The sequence below is a fragment of the Arvicanthis niloticus genome, chromosome 10, assembly GCF_011762505.2.
Source record: "Arvicanthis niloticus isolate mArvNil1 chromosome 10, mArvNil1.pat.X, whole genome shotgun sequence".
In the NCBI taxonomy this organism is placed as follows: Eukaryota; Metazoa; Chordata; class Mammalia; order Rodentia; family Muridae; genus Arvicanthis; species Arvicanthis niloticus.
The window spans coordinates 23,615,283-23,632,237 of record NC_047667.1 but is presented as its reverse complement, the minus strand read 5'-3'; the positions used below and the strand labels follow the sequence as shown (position 1 = coordinate 23,632,237).

General features: G+C 45.9%; 1 protein-coding gene across 1 annotated transcript; it reads right to left on the bottom strand.

Moving 5' to 3' along the window:
• Positions 1 to 717: 717 nt before the first annotated feature.
• On the bottom strand, positions 718 to 15,570 carry Rabif (RAB interacting factor). The gene is made up of 2 exons (XM_034513426.2): positions 15,380 to 15,570; positions 718 to 3,749 (listed from the first exon to the last, which is right to left on the bottom strand). Exons 1-2 carry the CDS (start codon positions 15,503 to 15,505, stop codon positions 3,504 to 3,506), a joined length of 372 nt encoding a protein of 123 aa, XP_034369317.1. The 5' UTR covers positions 15,506 to 15,570; the 3' UTR covers positions 718 to 3,503.
• Positions 15,571 to 16,955: the final 1,385 nt, after the last annotated feature.

Here is a 16,955-nt window from a genome sequence, read left to right as displayed (position 1 = left end):
TGCCTCCTAAGTGCCGATGTTAAAGGCCATGTGCCACCAAGTCTGATTCTGAGTTTTTTTTTTTTTTTTTTTAAAAACTTTATGGTATGAGTTTTTTGTTTGCATGTATGTCTGTGTACCATATTCATGCCTGGTCCTCCTGGAAGAGGCCAGAGGAGAGCCAGAGGTGTCAGACCCCTTGGAACTAGTTTACAGTTGTGAGCTGTCTGCCATTTGGTTGCTGTGAACTGAATGAACCTGGGTCTTCTGCAACAGCAGCAAGCACTCACTCTTAACCACTGAGCCATCTCTCCAGCCCGATTCTGAGTTTTGAAAGGACAATTTTGTAGAGGTAAATAGGTTCGGGCAAACTCAGTTGTTCTCCCCAGTAGGAACTGAAGGGATTTTCTTGCTTGCTGGTGTTACAGCTATACAAGCACAGGGGACACAGGTACCCTACCTAGGACCTGCACATCTAGCCGGGAATTGCAGGATGCTATAGTACAGCAGCAACCAGTGCTCACCTCTATCCACCTCAGGCGAGGAGCAGTGGAGTTCCAAGTATTACTTAATAACCTGTGACAGAGAGGAAGAAGAGGTGACATTGTTTTTACAGGTGGTCTTGAGTGATGAGTCAGCCACTTGAGACCTCAGGCTAAGCACCTTCCTTCAGGAAGCACTTTCCTCTGCTCACAAAGTATGTATGTACTCTGCCCAAGGACAGACAGGACTCCAACCTCACTGTTAAAATGACTTTATTTCATTCACATCAAACTGAAATGACAGAACAGTTAAGGTTTTTTGTTTTTTTTTTTTTGGTCACTGGGTCAACAATGTTTGGCAGTTCTCAAAAAAGGACACAAGCGGAGTTCGAGGCCAGCTTGGTCTATACAGTAAGTTCCAAGTTGGCCAAGCCTACGATGGAGGAATCCGCCTCAAACCACTTTTCCCCACCATCACCCTGCAAACAAACAAACAAACAAAGAATGTGGCCAGCAGGAATAGAATTTTTTTTTTTTTACCAGAAGTGCACATAAAACAAAAGACACTTTAAAAAGTGAAAGTGGCTATTTAATGATAAAAAAATACCGGCAGAAAATGAACACTCTCTCACTCTGCTGCAGGGGGGGCGGGGGCGATACTGGCCAGTTCGCTTTGAAGAATGTGTCCATAGGCAAAGCTATGACAGCGTGCTTAGCCCTCGATTCTGCTTCTGTGACAAAAGCCAAGGAACTACAGGCAGAGATGCACAGTTAAGTACCCTTGTTGCTATGTCATTGTTATGAGCAACTACAGGCAACACAACAGGGGATGGTTGACAGCATCAGCCAGCACCACCATGGGACACTATCAATAGTGTGCACGGCTGGGAGTACTGACAAGGAGGACGGTCCCTATTCTGTTAAGCAGAAAACAAGTTATAAAAGAGTACAGTATGATCTCATGTTTGCTTTGAAAACTCTATTTGCATATACATATAGAAAGACACTGAGGCTATACACATTACCACTGGCAAGCTCTGGCCAATGGAACTGTGAGTTAATTAAAACCTCATACTGATTCTTATAACAACTATGTATCATCTCTGTGATTTTAAAAGGAGGCAGAATTAAAAGCCTAGTTTAGTTCAGGTCCTTGAATTGTGAAGTGAGTGGTCACGTGTCCCTAGAGACTTCTGTGTCATTCCTTCTGACAGGCGGGCCGTCTCAGCTGCCCTCCTGCAAATGCCACACTGCAAGTGCTTATTTGTCTGGAAAATGTGGTCTCTCCTTTGCCACTTAGAGCCGATTCAGACTCTGGGGGAGGAATTGAGCAGGGTGCCAGTACAACTATGCCCAAGACAAGGTTAAAAGGGACTTTAAGAGGGAGCCCTTAAAAGCTTCAGTGAGGAAAGAACACCCAGAAAACAGATGCCAAGGAAGAAACTTTTGTTTAATCTGTAAAATTTTTATTTACTTATTTGTATGTGTGTGCCTGCTTGTCTGTATGTGCGCCACATTGGTGCAGGCAACTGCAGGAACCAGAAGGTGCAGACCTCCTTGAACTGGAGTTCAGGCACCTGTGAACCTTCCATGAGGGTGTTAGGTATTGAACTCAGGTCCTCTGAAAGAGCATCAAACATTCTTAACTGTGAGTCATTTCTCCAATTCCTACGTGTGTGTGTGTGTGTGTGTGTGTTTGTTTGTTCATTTGAAGCAAAATCTCATGGTGTACAGGCTGGCCTTGAATTCGATACATAACTGAGGCTGACCTTGAACTCTTGATCTGCCCTCCCTTTCTAAGCACTAGCATTATGAGGAATAATGAGGTCTCTACTTATCTCAATTCAGGCCCCCAGAGGAAGGGATGATGACAAAGTATTTGAACCCATTTATACAGAGTCCTTTTAAGCTACTGACTGAATCACTCTGGAAGAGAAATGACAAAGTAACTGGGAATCATGTTGAAGATTTAAGTTGGCTAATAAGAAAAGGTGACACCAAGTCTGTAACGGTAGGAATCTCTGTGGAAAAGGTTTGCATTCTGGGTCGGTATAGACAGTCCAAGTGAACCAACATCCTGAGGATCCCAAAACCTATATTTAATGAAAGGTGGCAGAGCCACCATTAAAAAAGTCTTTCCTAATAACCCAGGTATGATCTGGCCAAGGCCTACCTCTTGTCTATCCTACACTCTCTACTCTGATTCCAAGAGAGCCTGCTACATAGCTATGGCCGAGTTTCCCTTAGGGTTGACAACACAGACTGCAGTAGCAAGGAGCTAATAAAAAGAGAAACCTGATGAGATCTGAGGGGAGAAGGGTCATGCTCATCTTCACTGTAAAATGCCACTGTCAACCCAGAAGAAAGTCTCACAAGCACAGTACTGAAAAACGTGTTTCTGAATAGGTTTAAATACTGACATTTGTAAATGTTTTACTTTTAAAAAGAATAAATTACTGTGGATAAGTAGGTCACATACAATGAAGTTACTCTTAAATACGTGTATGCTTTATGTTTTTTTGAGACAACTCTCACCTGGCCCAGGCTATGTAGCTGAATCTGGCCTTGAACTCCTGACCTTCCTGCCTCTACCTCCCAAGATCGAGGATTACAGATGTGTACCCTATTACACTTGGCTTCTAGAATGAGAAAAAGTGGAGTTTCAACTATTACTGAGGGAGCATCGGACTTCCTGTCATCATGGCTAAAAAGACAAATGCTGTTCTTGTTGAGAAGAGAGCCTGGGTCACGGTGTGGCGGCGGAGTGCCAGGGACCAGACTGCACTGGTAGAGTAGTTGCATGTTCTTCCATGTTCCAAACAGGGGAAAGGGCTTCAGGACACGCTGTGATAGAGAGGACTAAGTGGCAGGCATGTTCTGAGGCCCGACGGAAGCAGGACCAGCCCTTTGCAGGTTCAAGGGCAAACACCATTTAGATTAGTACCAAGAAGTCTGGCAGCACAGCTGACGCATCAGGTCCAGTGTTGGTTCTTGTGGGGAGAGCTTTATAGCTAGGGTGGAGCCAAGTCCCGATCCCCTCAGTTACTCGTGGGAAACTCGTTCCAAGGCCACATAGAAGCTGTTCTTGTCATCTAGGCAATGCCAGCCGATGGGTCCAATCTCACAGTCTGCACAGACCAGAAACTTGATGTTGCCCACGTCCTTGGTGAAGCCCACGTTCTCAAAGGTGAACATGTCATTAACCAGCCAGTGTTCCTGGAGGAGATCGCCATCAGGATTGCTGCCGTCGGCCAGGTCTGGCTTCTTTCTCATGGAGGGGAGGAAAAGCTGCAGTGGGAGAGAACATATGGGTAGAAAAGCTGAAGTGGCTCCAGTCACATCTCACTCCCATGTGCCTACACGGGACCCTGATGCCTAGTGGCTTTCTGGAATGGGAGAAAATAGCAAGTCAGCAGCCATCACACCAGGGCACGCACTAGGATGCTGGCTGCTCTTTCAGCGCCTGCCCTGATTATTACTATCGCCATTATCATTGTCGTCATCATCATCATCATTTAGAGACATAGTCTTCCATTCCTTGGCTGGTCTTTAATTCACAGAGATCTACCTACCTCTACCTCCTGAGTCCTTAGATTAAAGGCTTGCCCCCAGCACACATGGCTTGCCCTGGTTTTTGTTTTTGAATTTTCACTTTCCATCTTTCTTGATTCGACTGTGTACATAGAGACCACACAGCACCAGTCAACAGTGTTTACTTTCAGAGCTGTCCTTTTGCCTGCCCACTCCTTCCCTCCCTGTGATGCTTTGCCAACTGCAGGCCAAATCATACAAGGACCTCTTCATGCACCTCTAAACCCCTCCCCTATTATCCCTCTCCACCCCCCACAAATTGCTACAACCGTCCACAACTTCCCATGCAATAGATGTATTTAGCTCTCAGGTTGGACACAGTGTTCATGCTGGTTTGAATCTGGCCCTATGTCCTGACTACATCACTGTGAGGCCAGCTTCATCGTACTCTTTCCTTTAGAACCACGGTCAGCAGCAAGGTCTGATGGGAAAGGGAACCAGAGGGTTTGCTCTGAGACACTTCAGCAGCTGGCTTCTCCGCTTCACTGTCCACGGAGGTCACGGCATGCCATGGCCTAGTTTCCCCTCACCTCACTGTGTGTCAACCACACCGGCTGCCTTGCTTCCTCAACAAGCAGTAAGACGGTTCTGTCTGCACACTTGGCATGGCCGGTCCCTTGTTGGTTGGTATTCAGTGCAAACATAACCTCAGGAAGTCTCTGACCCACAACCTGAATGAATTCCATACTGCTTATCTCATATGTATATGCACATACATACATACATACACATATGAAGAATCACTGATGCATAACTTGCACATATGTAAAGTGCACAGTCTGCCACATTTGGGCACATGTATGAGCTAATGAAAATACCATACTTGAGATATAAACATACTCATCCCACTCAGCAGTTTCCTCATACCATTAGATTTATATTACAATATTAGATTTTGTGTATGCAGTATATATGTGCATCACGTGTGTGCCTGTTAGAGTCCCTGGAACTGGAGATACAGTTGGTTGAGAGCCACACTATGTGCGCTGGGACTCGGACCAGGGTCTTTTGTAGGAGCAGCCAATGCTGTTACCCGCTGATCCATCATCTCTCCAGCTCCTAAAATGTCTCACTACTTTGTTGTTTACCTTGTTCCATAAAGCATCTGTTTCTGGATTGGATTAACTTTATAAAAAAGAAAACCTAACTTTAGAACTTGATATGTTATCTCCAAGATACTTTTTTAAACTTATATTTGTGTGTGCATATGTTAAGTGTATGCAATGTTATGTTTGGGGAGCCTATGGAGGCCAGAAGGGATGGCAGATCACCTGGAACTAGTTGAGGCAATTGTGAGCCACTGGATGAGGGTGCTGGGAACTTACCTCATGTTTTCTGGAAGAACAAGTGCTCTTAACAACTGAGCCATCTCTCCAGCTCCTACCCCCTACCCTAGACCTTGCAAACTTCAACCTACATATCTTCTCAGTCTACAATTGCTGGAAGCAATTAGTCCATGCGTGCACATGCACACAAATACCCACTTTGAGTTCCTGTGTGTGTAGCATGCACACTCTATACTGCAAATGCAATGCCAGCAAAGCTTACTAACCCTGCTCCTCTACATGGCTGCTGCCCTATCACCTGCTTTCCACCCACAATCCTTCTGAGACTGCATCTTGCTATTGCCCTGGCTGATCAAAAGTCATCCTCCTGTCTCACAGCTGCCTGAGTACTGGAATTAAAAGGCAAAACATATACATATATTTTTTTCTCTTTTTTCGAGACAGGGTCTACTACGAGGCTGACTGACCTTGAACTCACCATGTAAACTAGGTTAACGCAAAACCCAGAGGTCTGCCTGCTCATGTCTCACAAATCCTGGGACCAATGGCATCAGCACACTCAGTTTCTTCCTCTTCCTCCTGTTTATGTGTTTGAGTGTATGGACTGTATGCACATATATGTACCATGCGTGTGCCTAGTACCTGCTGACGTCAGAAAATGGCATTGGATCCTCTGAAACTGGACATACAGATGATCGTGAACTAATATGTGGGTGTTGGGAACTGTACCGGCTGGTTTTGTGTGTCAACTTGACACAAGCTGGAGTTATCACGGAGAAAGGAGTTTTAGTTGAAGAAATGCCTCCGTGAGATCCAGCTGTAAGGCATTTTCTCAATTAGTGATCAAGTGGGGAAGGCCCATTGTGGGTGGTACCATCCCTGGGCTGGTAGTCCTGGGTTCTATAAGAAAGCAAGCTGAGCAAGCCAGGGGAAGCAAGCCAGTAAGTAACATCCCTCCATGGCCTCTGCATCAGCTCCTGCTTCCTGACCTGCTTGAGATCCAGTCCTGACTTCCTTTGGTGATGAACAGCAATGTGGAAGTGTAAGCTGAATAAATCCTTTCCTCCCCAACTTGCTTCTTGGTCATGATGTTTGTGCAGGAATAGAAACCCTGACTAAGACAGGAACCAATCCCAAGTCCTCTGCAAGAGCAATAGATCACGGAATGTTTACAGTGTCAGTCTGTCATCATGTGGACAGAGTGGCAGAGCAGCTCCCATCACAGGGGACAGGGAGCAGAGGACCCCAGTAACAAGACACCAGGCAGAGCACTGCTCAAGCATAAGCCCCACAGTGAGCACACTCCAACAGTCTACACAAGCTCTGAATTCACCACCAGGCCACACCAGAGCCCTCATTAGCTGATCCTCACAGATCAGAGCCACAGACACTCTATTCACCTCCTAGGTGTCTCAATTAAGTTGACAAGATTAATCATCACAGCCAGATGTAGTGGTGCACACCTTTGATTCCAGGACTCCGGAGGTGGAGGCAGGTGGCTGGCAGGAGGCCAGCCTGGTCTACATAGTGAGTGCCAGCACAGCCGGAGCTACACAGTGAGACCCTGTTTTTTTTTTTTTGGGGGGGGGGAGACATTAATCCTAACAGCAGGAATATTAAAACAATGCTATTTTACATAGCTAAGATTCATGTTTGATTTGACTTGTGTGGGGTTTTTGTTTGTTTTTTTTTTTGGTATATGTGTGGGGTGGTAAAATTACAATTGACCATTTAACCACTTTAAAAGGTTGGTGTTTTTATCATTTATGTGCACATGTGTATATCTGTGTCAATGAATGCCACTTGTGTGTGTCTGCCTGTGGAGGTCAGAACCCTTGGATCCTTTGGAGCTTTGGTTAGAGGGGGTTTTGAGCTGCCTGATGTGGGTGCTGAAACCAAACCCAGGACCTCTCAAGTGCAGTAAGTGCCCTTAACTGCTGAACCACCTCCCAGTCCTCATCACGCTTCTGTGTACACTTCAGTACATAAGAATGTTCATAGGACTGTACTGCAACACTCAACAGCCAGCACCAGAGCTGCCTCTTCATCTTCCCAAACTGAGACTCTGGTCCCACTGAACTGTCTCTCTCACTGGCCTTGAGAACAACCACCACTGTGCACTGTCTTCTAAAGAAGCAGTTCCAGGCATTTCACGTACACGGGATCAGCCTGTGCACGTCCTTTTCTGACCAGCTTGTTTCACATACTGTCCCGACAAGTCATATTTAGTGTTAGAATTAACTCTAAGGAGCTGGGCATAGTGGCATATGCTTTTAGTCTCAGCAGAGGCAGGTAGATAAATTTAAGGTCGGTCAGGGTTACATATTGAAGCCCTGTCTCAAAAGCCAACAACAAAACCCAGAAAGCTGGTTCGGGAGCAGCCAAGAGCACCTGCTGTTCTTCCGAGGACTCAAGTTTGGTTCCCAGGACCCATTTCAGGTGACTCAAAACTCCCTGTACTCCAGCTCCAAGTGATCTGATGCTTGCTTGTGGACTCTGCTGGAACTTGCAGACGCATGCATAACACACACTCACACACATACACACAAACACATCCATAAACGAAGGCACAATAAACATAAATTTTCTTAAGGCCTAGTTAGCACAGAGCCCTTTAACCCAGCACTTAAGAGGCAGAGGCAGCCAGTTCTTCCTAGCCAGTTTGAGAGAGCCAGGAATACATAGTGAGGCCCTGCCTCAAAAGACAAAACAACACCAGGCAGTGGGTGGTGCATGCCTTTAATCCCAGCACTTGGGAGGCAGAGGCAGGTGGATCTCTGAGTTCGAGGCCAGCCTGGTCTACAGAGTGAGTTCCAGGATAGCCAGGGCTACACAGAGAAACCCTGTCTCAAGCCCCCCTCCCTCAAAAAAAAAAAAAAAAGACAAAACAACAACAAAAGTTAATACAAATTTCTTAAGCCTAAGTCTTAGAAGGCAACAGCTTGCACAGCTGACAGGTAGCTCTCACAGCCTGAGAACAAGGATACAAGCCTTCGATCTCACCTGGCTTTCCCCCTGGCTGAGTTTTGTTGCTGTTTTTCACTTAAGGCCTTCCCGCCCAGGGTGGCCTTGAACTCTGATCCTCTGGCCTCTGGCTCCTGGGTTCCTCATTTACTGTGCTCACCTGCCTACATATTTAGTTCTATGCCTTTTTTTTTTTCCATCATTACAGGTAGGATAGTGAACAGGGCCATCACAAGAGCCTCGCTGCCCTGGCCTAACCACATCCATCGATGCCTTGCCCCCCAGTCTCACCCACTGGCAACCATGGATTCATTCTTCATTTCTGAAAATTTCTCATTTCAAAATGTTATACAGGCCGAGTATAGTGGTGCAGTCTTTAATCCCAGCACCCAGGAAGAAGAGGCAGGTGGGTCTCAATGAGTTCGACGACAGCCTGGTCTACAAAAGAGTTCCAGAACAGCCTGGTCTACATAAAAGAGACTGTATCAAAAAAAAAAAAAAAAAAAAAAAAAGTTATACAGTCCTGCCTGGCACAGTAGTACTCACCTATAATCCCAGCTATGTGGGATGCTGAGGTGGGAGAATCATGAGTTCTAGGCTGGCCTGGGCAGCAAACTATCAGCTTACAGAGCTATTTGTCTAGCATGCACAAAACCCTAGGTTTAGTCCCCAGCACAATATAAACTATAGGCGTGGTGGTCCATGGCTGTGATCCTATCATTTAGATGAAGGCAGGAGCATTGAGAATTCAAGGTCATCCTCTCAGCTACACAGTACACGGGCAGTCCAAGCCAATATAGGTTACATGAGACCTGTCTCACATTAAACACACACACACACACACACACACACACACACACACACACACACATGGTTGGGGTGGGGGGGGAAGGCCCTCATTCCCTGGAAAGATCAAGGCAGTGAGATCTTCAAGATCTTCAAATATGGGTAATGTAAAACTGCAGGCCAGCCTTCCAAGCACAGTGAGACTCTGCCAAATAAACAGAGTGGGATCAAGAGAGAATCTTATACAAATAGATTCATAAAGCTGGTAAGCGTTGAGGACTGGCTTTGTCACCAGCATAATTCTCTTTAATTCATTCAAGCTGCCGGTGGTGGTGTGATCCCAACACTTGGAAGGTAGAGGCAGGAGGATGGGGAGTTGAAGGTCACCGTCCACTACAAAGCAAGTTTGAGGCCAATTTGAATAACATGAGATGCTATCTCAAAACAAAACTAAAAGAACAAGTAGTTCGTCTGTGTTTACAGCTGCCTAGTACTCCATTCACCAACTGACAGCCATCTGTGCTGTCTCGAGTTTGGTGCTATAATGAATGCCGCTGCTGCACATTCACTACGTGTCTGTCATGAACCTAAGTTTTCATTTCCCTGGGAAAAATACCACATAGTGCCTCTCATTTTTTTTTTTCCCCGAGGCAGGTTTCTCTGTGTAGCCCTGGTGCTGTCCTGGAACTCACTCTGTAGACCAGGCTGGCCTCGAACTCAGAAATCCGCCTGCCTCTGCCTCCCGAGCGCTGGGATTAAAGGCATGCACCACCACTGCCTGGCCCCTCATTTGTTAACTACATGTGTGGTTTTATAAGAAGCTGGTTGTGGTCACTGCCCTCAGGCTCTCTGTCCCAGGAAGCTCAACCCAATACTCTTTAAATATATATACATTGGATTTAGTTACTTTTACTTTATGTATAGCACCTCATGTATACACATGCCTGGTATCAGTGGATGGCAGAAGGCATCGGCTCCCCTGGAACTAGAGTTATGGGTGGTTGTGAGCCACAGTGTCGGTGCTGGGAATTGATTGAGGCAACAGGTGCTTGTAAGCGGTGCGTCTAATCTCCACTCTACCCCAGCACAGTTTACACTTTCCTTCCTACAGGCCAGTCTTCTACTCTTCCCACAAGAGATCAGACATCTCTCTCTTCTATATCGTCATCCTTTTTTCTAATTTCCAAACTCCGTGGAGTTTCCCTTTTTCTTTGCACAGGAGTGAGGGTCAGGGTGAGACCACAGCCCCTGCCCTCAGCAGTCCACATCTGTCAGACCTGGAGAGGGAAGAGATATTCCTCTTGCTCCCAGCTGCTCCTTCAGTACCTCAGCACTTTATCCCTGCAAGGTCTCTTCCATTTGGTCCCTATCATGGCCACCTAAGCAAGCTCTGACCACTCTTCTGCCCTTTCCACTGAAGACCGGTGGCACCTGGCCCAGCCTCCCTTTCAGTCCCATCTCCTTACCTGACCATGAGCTTCCACTTACAGGGAGGACTCATGGCCATGGCTCCAGAACCTATGTTTGGGCTAACGAAACTTAACAGTTTCTAAAACACACTATATTTTAAATTGGGAAATGTCATCTGTCTCCATTGAGCTTAGCCAACAACTTCAGTTAAGATTTTTAGAAATCTGGCTGGAGACATTGCTCAGTGGTTAAGAGCAAGCACATCCAGCAGTTTCAGAGACAACGTTTGGTCCCCAGAATCCACGAGGTGGCTCAGAACCTCCTATAATTACAGTTCCAGGGGATCTAAAGCCCTCTTCTGGCCTCTAAGAGCTCCTGCATACATGTAACATATACACATAAACAGGCACACGTAAGTACACACATAATTAAGAACATCTAAAAGACTGTGAAAAATCTGAATTCCTCAGTTCCCAAATCCAACCTGAAATGCTCCAGTGTTGGAAACTTTAAGAGCGCTGCCATGACATGAGCAGAAAACTCCACACTTGGTGTCATGGAGTGGGGTCTAAGCAAAATACAAGCTCACAAAAAAATACATCAAAATGTCTTCAACTTATGTGGAATGGTGGATGTGAAACAAAAGAATTCCACGTTTAGATTTGTCTCTCAAGCCTAAAATACTTCGCTGTGTAACTGCAAAACCTTCCTCTACCTCACCCCCAAAATCCCACCCCTGAATCCTGAAACAGTTCTGGTCCAAAGTGTGCCGGGTGGCTTTTTGTCAACCTGATACAAGCTAGAGTCAACTGGAACAGGGAACTTCGATTGAGAATATGTCTCAATCAGACTGTCCTGGTGGCAAGTCAAGGAGCATTTTTCTTGATTAATCATTTATGTGGGAGGCCACTGTAAGTAGTGCCATTCTAGGCAGATGGTCCTGGGCTGTATAAAAAGCAGGCTGAGCAAACTATGGGGGCTAACCAGAGCAGCTCCCCTTTAAGGCCTCTGCATCCATGACTTGCCATGACTTCCCCTCATAATGGACTGTACGCTCTAAGATATAATAAACGTTTCCTTCCCACCACTTCTGGCTGTGTTTACCACAGCCACAGAAATAAACTAAGACAGAAGTCAGTAGCAGAGGTTGGCTGGCCTATTGCTGTGATCAACATGTTTGGGAGAGGACCATGGAAGTGTTTGGAATGGTGGGTTGGGAAAGCCACTGAATGCTCAGAGCATAGTGGGCTGTTCTGTGGGATCCTGGGAGGCAGGACTACTGAGAGCCAGCCAGTAAGCTCCACCACTCCGTGGCCTCTATTCCAGGTCCCTGCTCCACTTGAGTTTTTGACTTGGCTTCCCTCAATTAATGGACTGTAATCAGGACATGTAACCAAACAAACCTTTTCCTCTCCAAATGCTTCTGGTCCAGCCTTTATCAAATCATAGAAAATAAAGTAGGACAGAAATTGGTCCTAGAGTGAGTAAGGTATGAATGTTTTATATGGGAAACCAATTTTATGACTAAAAAGAACACAGATTGAATGGTGCAAACAGGAGAAAAGGTGCCAATCAAAATACTGATCCAGGGCTGGGGATGTGGCTCAACTGGCAGAGTTCTCGCCAAGCAGGCATAAAGTCTGTCATAAGTGCAATACCCAGGAAAACATACTGGGGCAGTGTCCATGCCTGTAAGCCACGATTGTTAAGTTCAAGATCATCCCCAGTTAAACAGAGAATTCAAGGCTGGCATGGCTTTACAGGACTCTGACTTTAAAAAACAAAGGACTAACAAAACCATAAAATTCTGATCCAGTATATCAATAATAAACCATTATTTACCCCAGACTAATAGCTTTTATTAAAACCGAATTACTTCCTAAATTCTCACTATGTACACAGTCTAGAAATAGAAGATACGTATGTGGGTAGGACACAGGCCCTCACAGTCTAGTGGTGTTAAGTAGCAAAAGGTACCAAGAGGAGGTCAACTGAAGTGGCAGAGGTGCCAGAAATTTAAAATGTAGAGTCTAGGGTTTCTGGACCTTAGAATTTCGGAAAATTTGGGCCAAAGAATTCTTAGCTGTGAGAGGTAGCCGGGCACCACATGATGCAAGGCAGCAGCCCTAGTCCCTACCTACTAAAGCCAGTATATCCCTTTCCAAGTCTTACCATGGAAATACCTATGTATGTCTCTAGACTTTTCCCTTTAGTGACAAAGTCACTCCCAGTTGGAAAACATACTGCCTTAGACTATGACATGGAAGGCAGAATCATCAGTGGGCCATACACGTATCAATGGTGGGATGGTTTTCATAACTTTCCCATGTGGAGACGACACTAGACTACCTTACAGGTGAAAACGCTATATACCACCACTAAGTAGACCTCCTCATACCCTGTCTCTCTCCAGGTTCACTTAAGGGATGAAAGAACCTCTTTTTTTTTTTTTTTTTTTTTTTTTTAAATTTTAAAGATTTATTTATTTTTACTTTTGAGTGTTTTGCCTGCATGTGTGTATCACACCCATGTCTGGTACCCACACAGGGTGGGAAAGGATGCTGGAGTCCCTGGATCCATGTAAGGGGAGCAACAAAGAGTTGTGAGACACTTGGCATGTACTTCAAGGACAGCCCGTGCTCTCTTAACCACCGAGCCATCTCTTGAGAGGGCATCTTTTATTTTTTATTTTTTTCTGTATTGAGGTCAGTCTACAGAGAGAATCGGACTGCTTAGGTATTCTCCTCCCACCTTAGGAAGCACATCCTTAGGAGGGGTGGGCATCAGCTTTATGGGACTGGCCTCACGGCGATCTCTTAACAGTCCAGGGTAATAACTAAAGAGCTACGCTGATGTTTTACAGGGATTCAGTTAAAAAATGTGTGTTCCAAATGACCTGTTCTCTGTAAAGGTCCCCTGTTGAGAAACAAAACATGATATGTAATATATAATTTAATTTTCTCACAGGTTCCCTTCCATAAAACATCAATTGAAAACACATGAAATAAAAACTTTAACTATAAACTATCTTCTTTCTTTCTTTTTGGTCTTTTGAGATAGTTTGTCTCTATGTAACAGTCCTGGCTGTCCTGGAACTTACTATATAAACCAGGATGTCCTCAAACTCACTGAGATCTGCCTGCCTCTGCCTCACAGAACGCTGGGATCAAAGATGTGCACCACTATACCTGACTACAAAACTTCTTGACTTTCTAAAAAAGATTTATTCAGTTCATAGGATCTCATTATGTCTCCCTTTTGGCTTTGGTCTCACTGTGTATCCCTAAGTGCTAAGGCCCAGGCCACCACATACCATTCAGGAACATTTAAGTTTCTGTCCGTTTACACAAGCAGGCAAGCTGCTATACAGGACAAAAACTGTCCCATACAAGAGGCTCAGTGCTCAAAGTTTCCACCCAAACCCTCCCTACTTATCAACTCGGTCTGGATGAGGAATCACAAGCTCATGGAGGGTCAACAACTCTTCCAGTGTTAATAAGTGCTCAGGTTAGGATCCGATCCCCTAGTTCAGTACCATCCCTCAACAAGGCCACTAACTTTACAAAACAAATGGGGAACTCTATTTCCTGTCTGTGTACATCCTGTTAAAACAGGGACTTCCACCCATGATACAGACAAGGTCATCAAAACGCACAAGATGAAGGGCACACTAACACTTCTTTCCTTCTTTATGAAAATGTTTCTGCTCTTGGAGCAGATACTGTTGTACATGACACTTCACCACATGAAAGAACAGTGACCCACCGTCTTCTTACAGACCATTTATAATGAGAATCTGAAAGAAATTTACAGTTTGTAGTGTCCAATAGAATGACTTTAAAAAAGGCTCCGAAAAAAATTTTTTTTCTTCAATTTTCTCTTTGGGGTGATGGTGGTTTAAGACAGTTATTTAAAAACCCTACTGTAAGTGGTACATACCTTTAATCCCCAGCAGTGGAGAGTCACAGCCAGGCAGGTGAATCTCTGAGTTGGAGGCCAACCTGGTCTACAGAGCAAGTTCCAAGCCAGCCAAGGCTACATAGTGAGACGCTCTCAAACAAACAAACAAACAACAAAAAACCTAAACACAAACACACCCACCCACCCAGGGGAAACCCTTAAGATTCAGATTCCAGATTACTTCTTCTCATGAGCAGTATGCTTTCTTTCACTTTAAATAAAATTTAAGTTTATAACCCCTTCTCTCTCTCTCTCTCTCTCTCTCTCACACACACACACACACGCGCGCGCTATATGAAAAAGTCCTAACTGTAAGAAAAGAATTGTTAGCCTTCGAAAATCTATTCGAAATGCGTCATCCTGAGATTTATGTCTCGAGGAGCGTAGGAAAGTTGGGTACTAGCAGTCACTGTGAATTCTCTCCATTGATTCTGTGGCGCCTCTGTGGAGCAGCAAATGAGACAGGAAGTAGGTAGGGACTGAAAGATGGATGAAAGCTACGGTGGGACCGGAATCAAGTGATTCTTAGGTGCCCTGGGGCGACATCGAGTGGTGGCTGGAGATACACCTGCGGGGTACAGCAGGTTACCCAGAGCTCCAGGAAGCAGGAGGCTGAGGATTCGTCCCTCAGCTCGCGCAGGGTACTCAAGGCCTGGGGAGGGTGGGCCGCCTAAGACAGGTGCACCCTCTGAGGGAGGACTCTGCAAGAAAGAACAGCGTAGGAGACCAGGCAACCGTGCCAGGACACCCGAGTCCCGGTCGCCAGCAGAGTCAGTGGGGCGGGGCCTCAAGACGTGGGGCGGGGCTAAGACGCGCGCGAGGAAGGGCGCGGTCTCCGGAAACCTGGGAACCAGGACCAGGCTGGAGCCGCTGGGTCGCTCAGGACGTCGCGACTCTAAGCAGCACCAAGCACTTTCCTACCTGCCGGCGAGAGAAGAGAGCAGTTCCTGGCTGCAGCACCCGAGAGCCGCAACGCTGGCACAGCACCGCCTTCCGGTTCCGGCCCTCGGCTGACACTAGTTCGTTCTGCAGCTCGCAGGGTTCCATCGCCGCACAGCCACAGCATCAGCCACAACGGCGCACGCGCGGTCTGGGCTGGCTCACCCGGAACTACGCTGGCACGGCTCCGCAGGGGCGGGGCGCCGGTGCTTCTCGCTGTACCTCTGCGCAGGCGTCCGGACACTATTGCGCAGGCGCCTTTATCTATTGCCGGACGGAAGTGTCCTTTTTCTCTAAACGCGGTCACCCGGCCTCCCTTAATATTGGCCTAAGCAAATCACTATGGCTAGCCTTATCACTAACTCTTGGGATATTTACATTGCCTCGTGAATAGATGGCGATAATCCGGGTCAGGCCACACCTCAGCAAGATTTAGCTACAAAACATTTGCTCCCTATGTAAGAAGTATGTAGAATGCTGAGTACATTTCGTGTTGGGAGAAGTTGCGTGAAAATATTAAGCCTAGTGTCTAATAGTGGCCATTTATTAGGTAGCAAAGCGTTGCTTATATAAAAACGTACTAATTTCCTTAGGCCCTCGGGTATAGTGCACGAAGAAGGCTAAGATAAGGTTTGTAATGGGTCTAGGTTCCAGGGTGTTCCAAAGTCACAGCTCTTAACCTTCTAACTGGTCTTTGTATCTCTAGAATATTAGTTCTAGTGCAACCGTGGGGAACGAGACCAGGACATCAGAACGAGGGAATTAAGCCACCTTATTGTTCCAGAATGTGCAGTCTTGCTCTCTATCAGTCCCACATTACATGATGGACATTGTGTATGTGAGAATAGTAACCTGAGAAGGTCATAGACTCAAATCTAATAGGACAATTTCAGAAACAATGTACTGCGAGTGAAGCCTGGGTTAGGGAACAACTCTGTCTAGGGTGTTAGGTCTTTATCTCTGTATTTGTTTTTTGAGGCCAGGTTGCTCTGTGTAGCCCAGGCTGTTCTAGAACTCAAGACAGATCTGCCCACCTCAGCTGGGATTAAAGACATTCGAAACCACTGCTCACCAATCTTTTTTTTTTTTTTTTTTAAAGATATTTTTTATAAGTGTTTTGCTTACATGTAAGTGCACTGTGTTTGTGCCTGTGGAGGCCAGAAGAGGGCCCCAGATGTCTGGAACTGGAGTTAACTGACTGTTGTAACCTCCCACATGAGTGCTAGGAACCCAGCCCAGGTCCTCTGAAAGAACAGTCAACATCTGGCACTCAACCACGAGCCATCTCTCCAGATCCCCTAGGTATCATTTTAATTAACCATTAAGTTGTCAGAAATGCAAGATTTCAGACACAGGGTACAGTACACTAGAAAAGGGTCAAATTTAGGAATGATTTGCAAACCAGTGACTAAAGCGTATTTTATGCAGAGAAAGAGACTGTATAAAATGAGAATATGCCCCTCAGCACCATGGATCAATGCATATTAAGAAAACTGAACTTGGGGGCTGAAGGGATGGCTCAGTGGTTAAGAGCGCTGACTGCTCTTCCAGAGGTCCT

What these genes read in the sequence shown, in the direction of transcription:
- Rabif (XM_034513426.2), bottom strand. Translation starts at nt 15,505, where the DNA reads ATGGAACCCTGCGAGCTGCAGAACGAACTAGTGTCAGCCGAGGGCCGG. An exon ending in CTCTCTTCTCTCGCCGGCAG is followed by an intron (nt 3,750 to 15,379) that starts GTAGGAAAGTGC and finishes CTCCCACTGCAG; the next exon opens with CTTTTCCTCCCCTCCATGAG.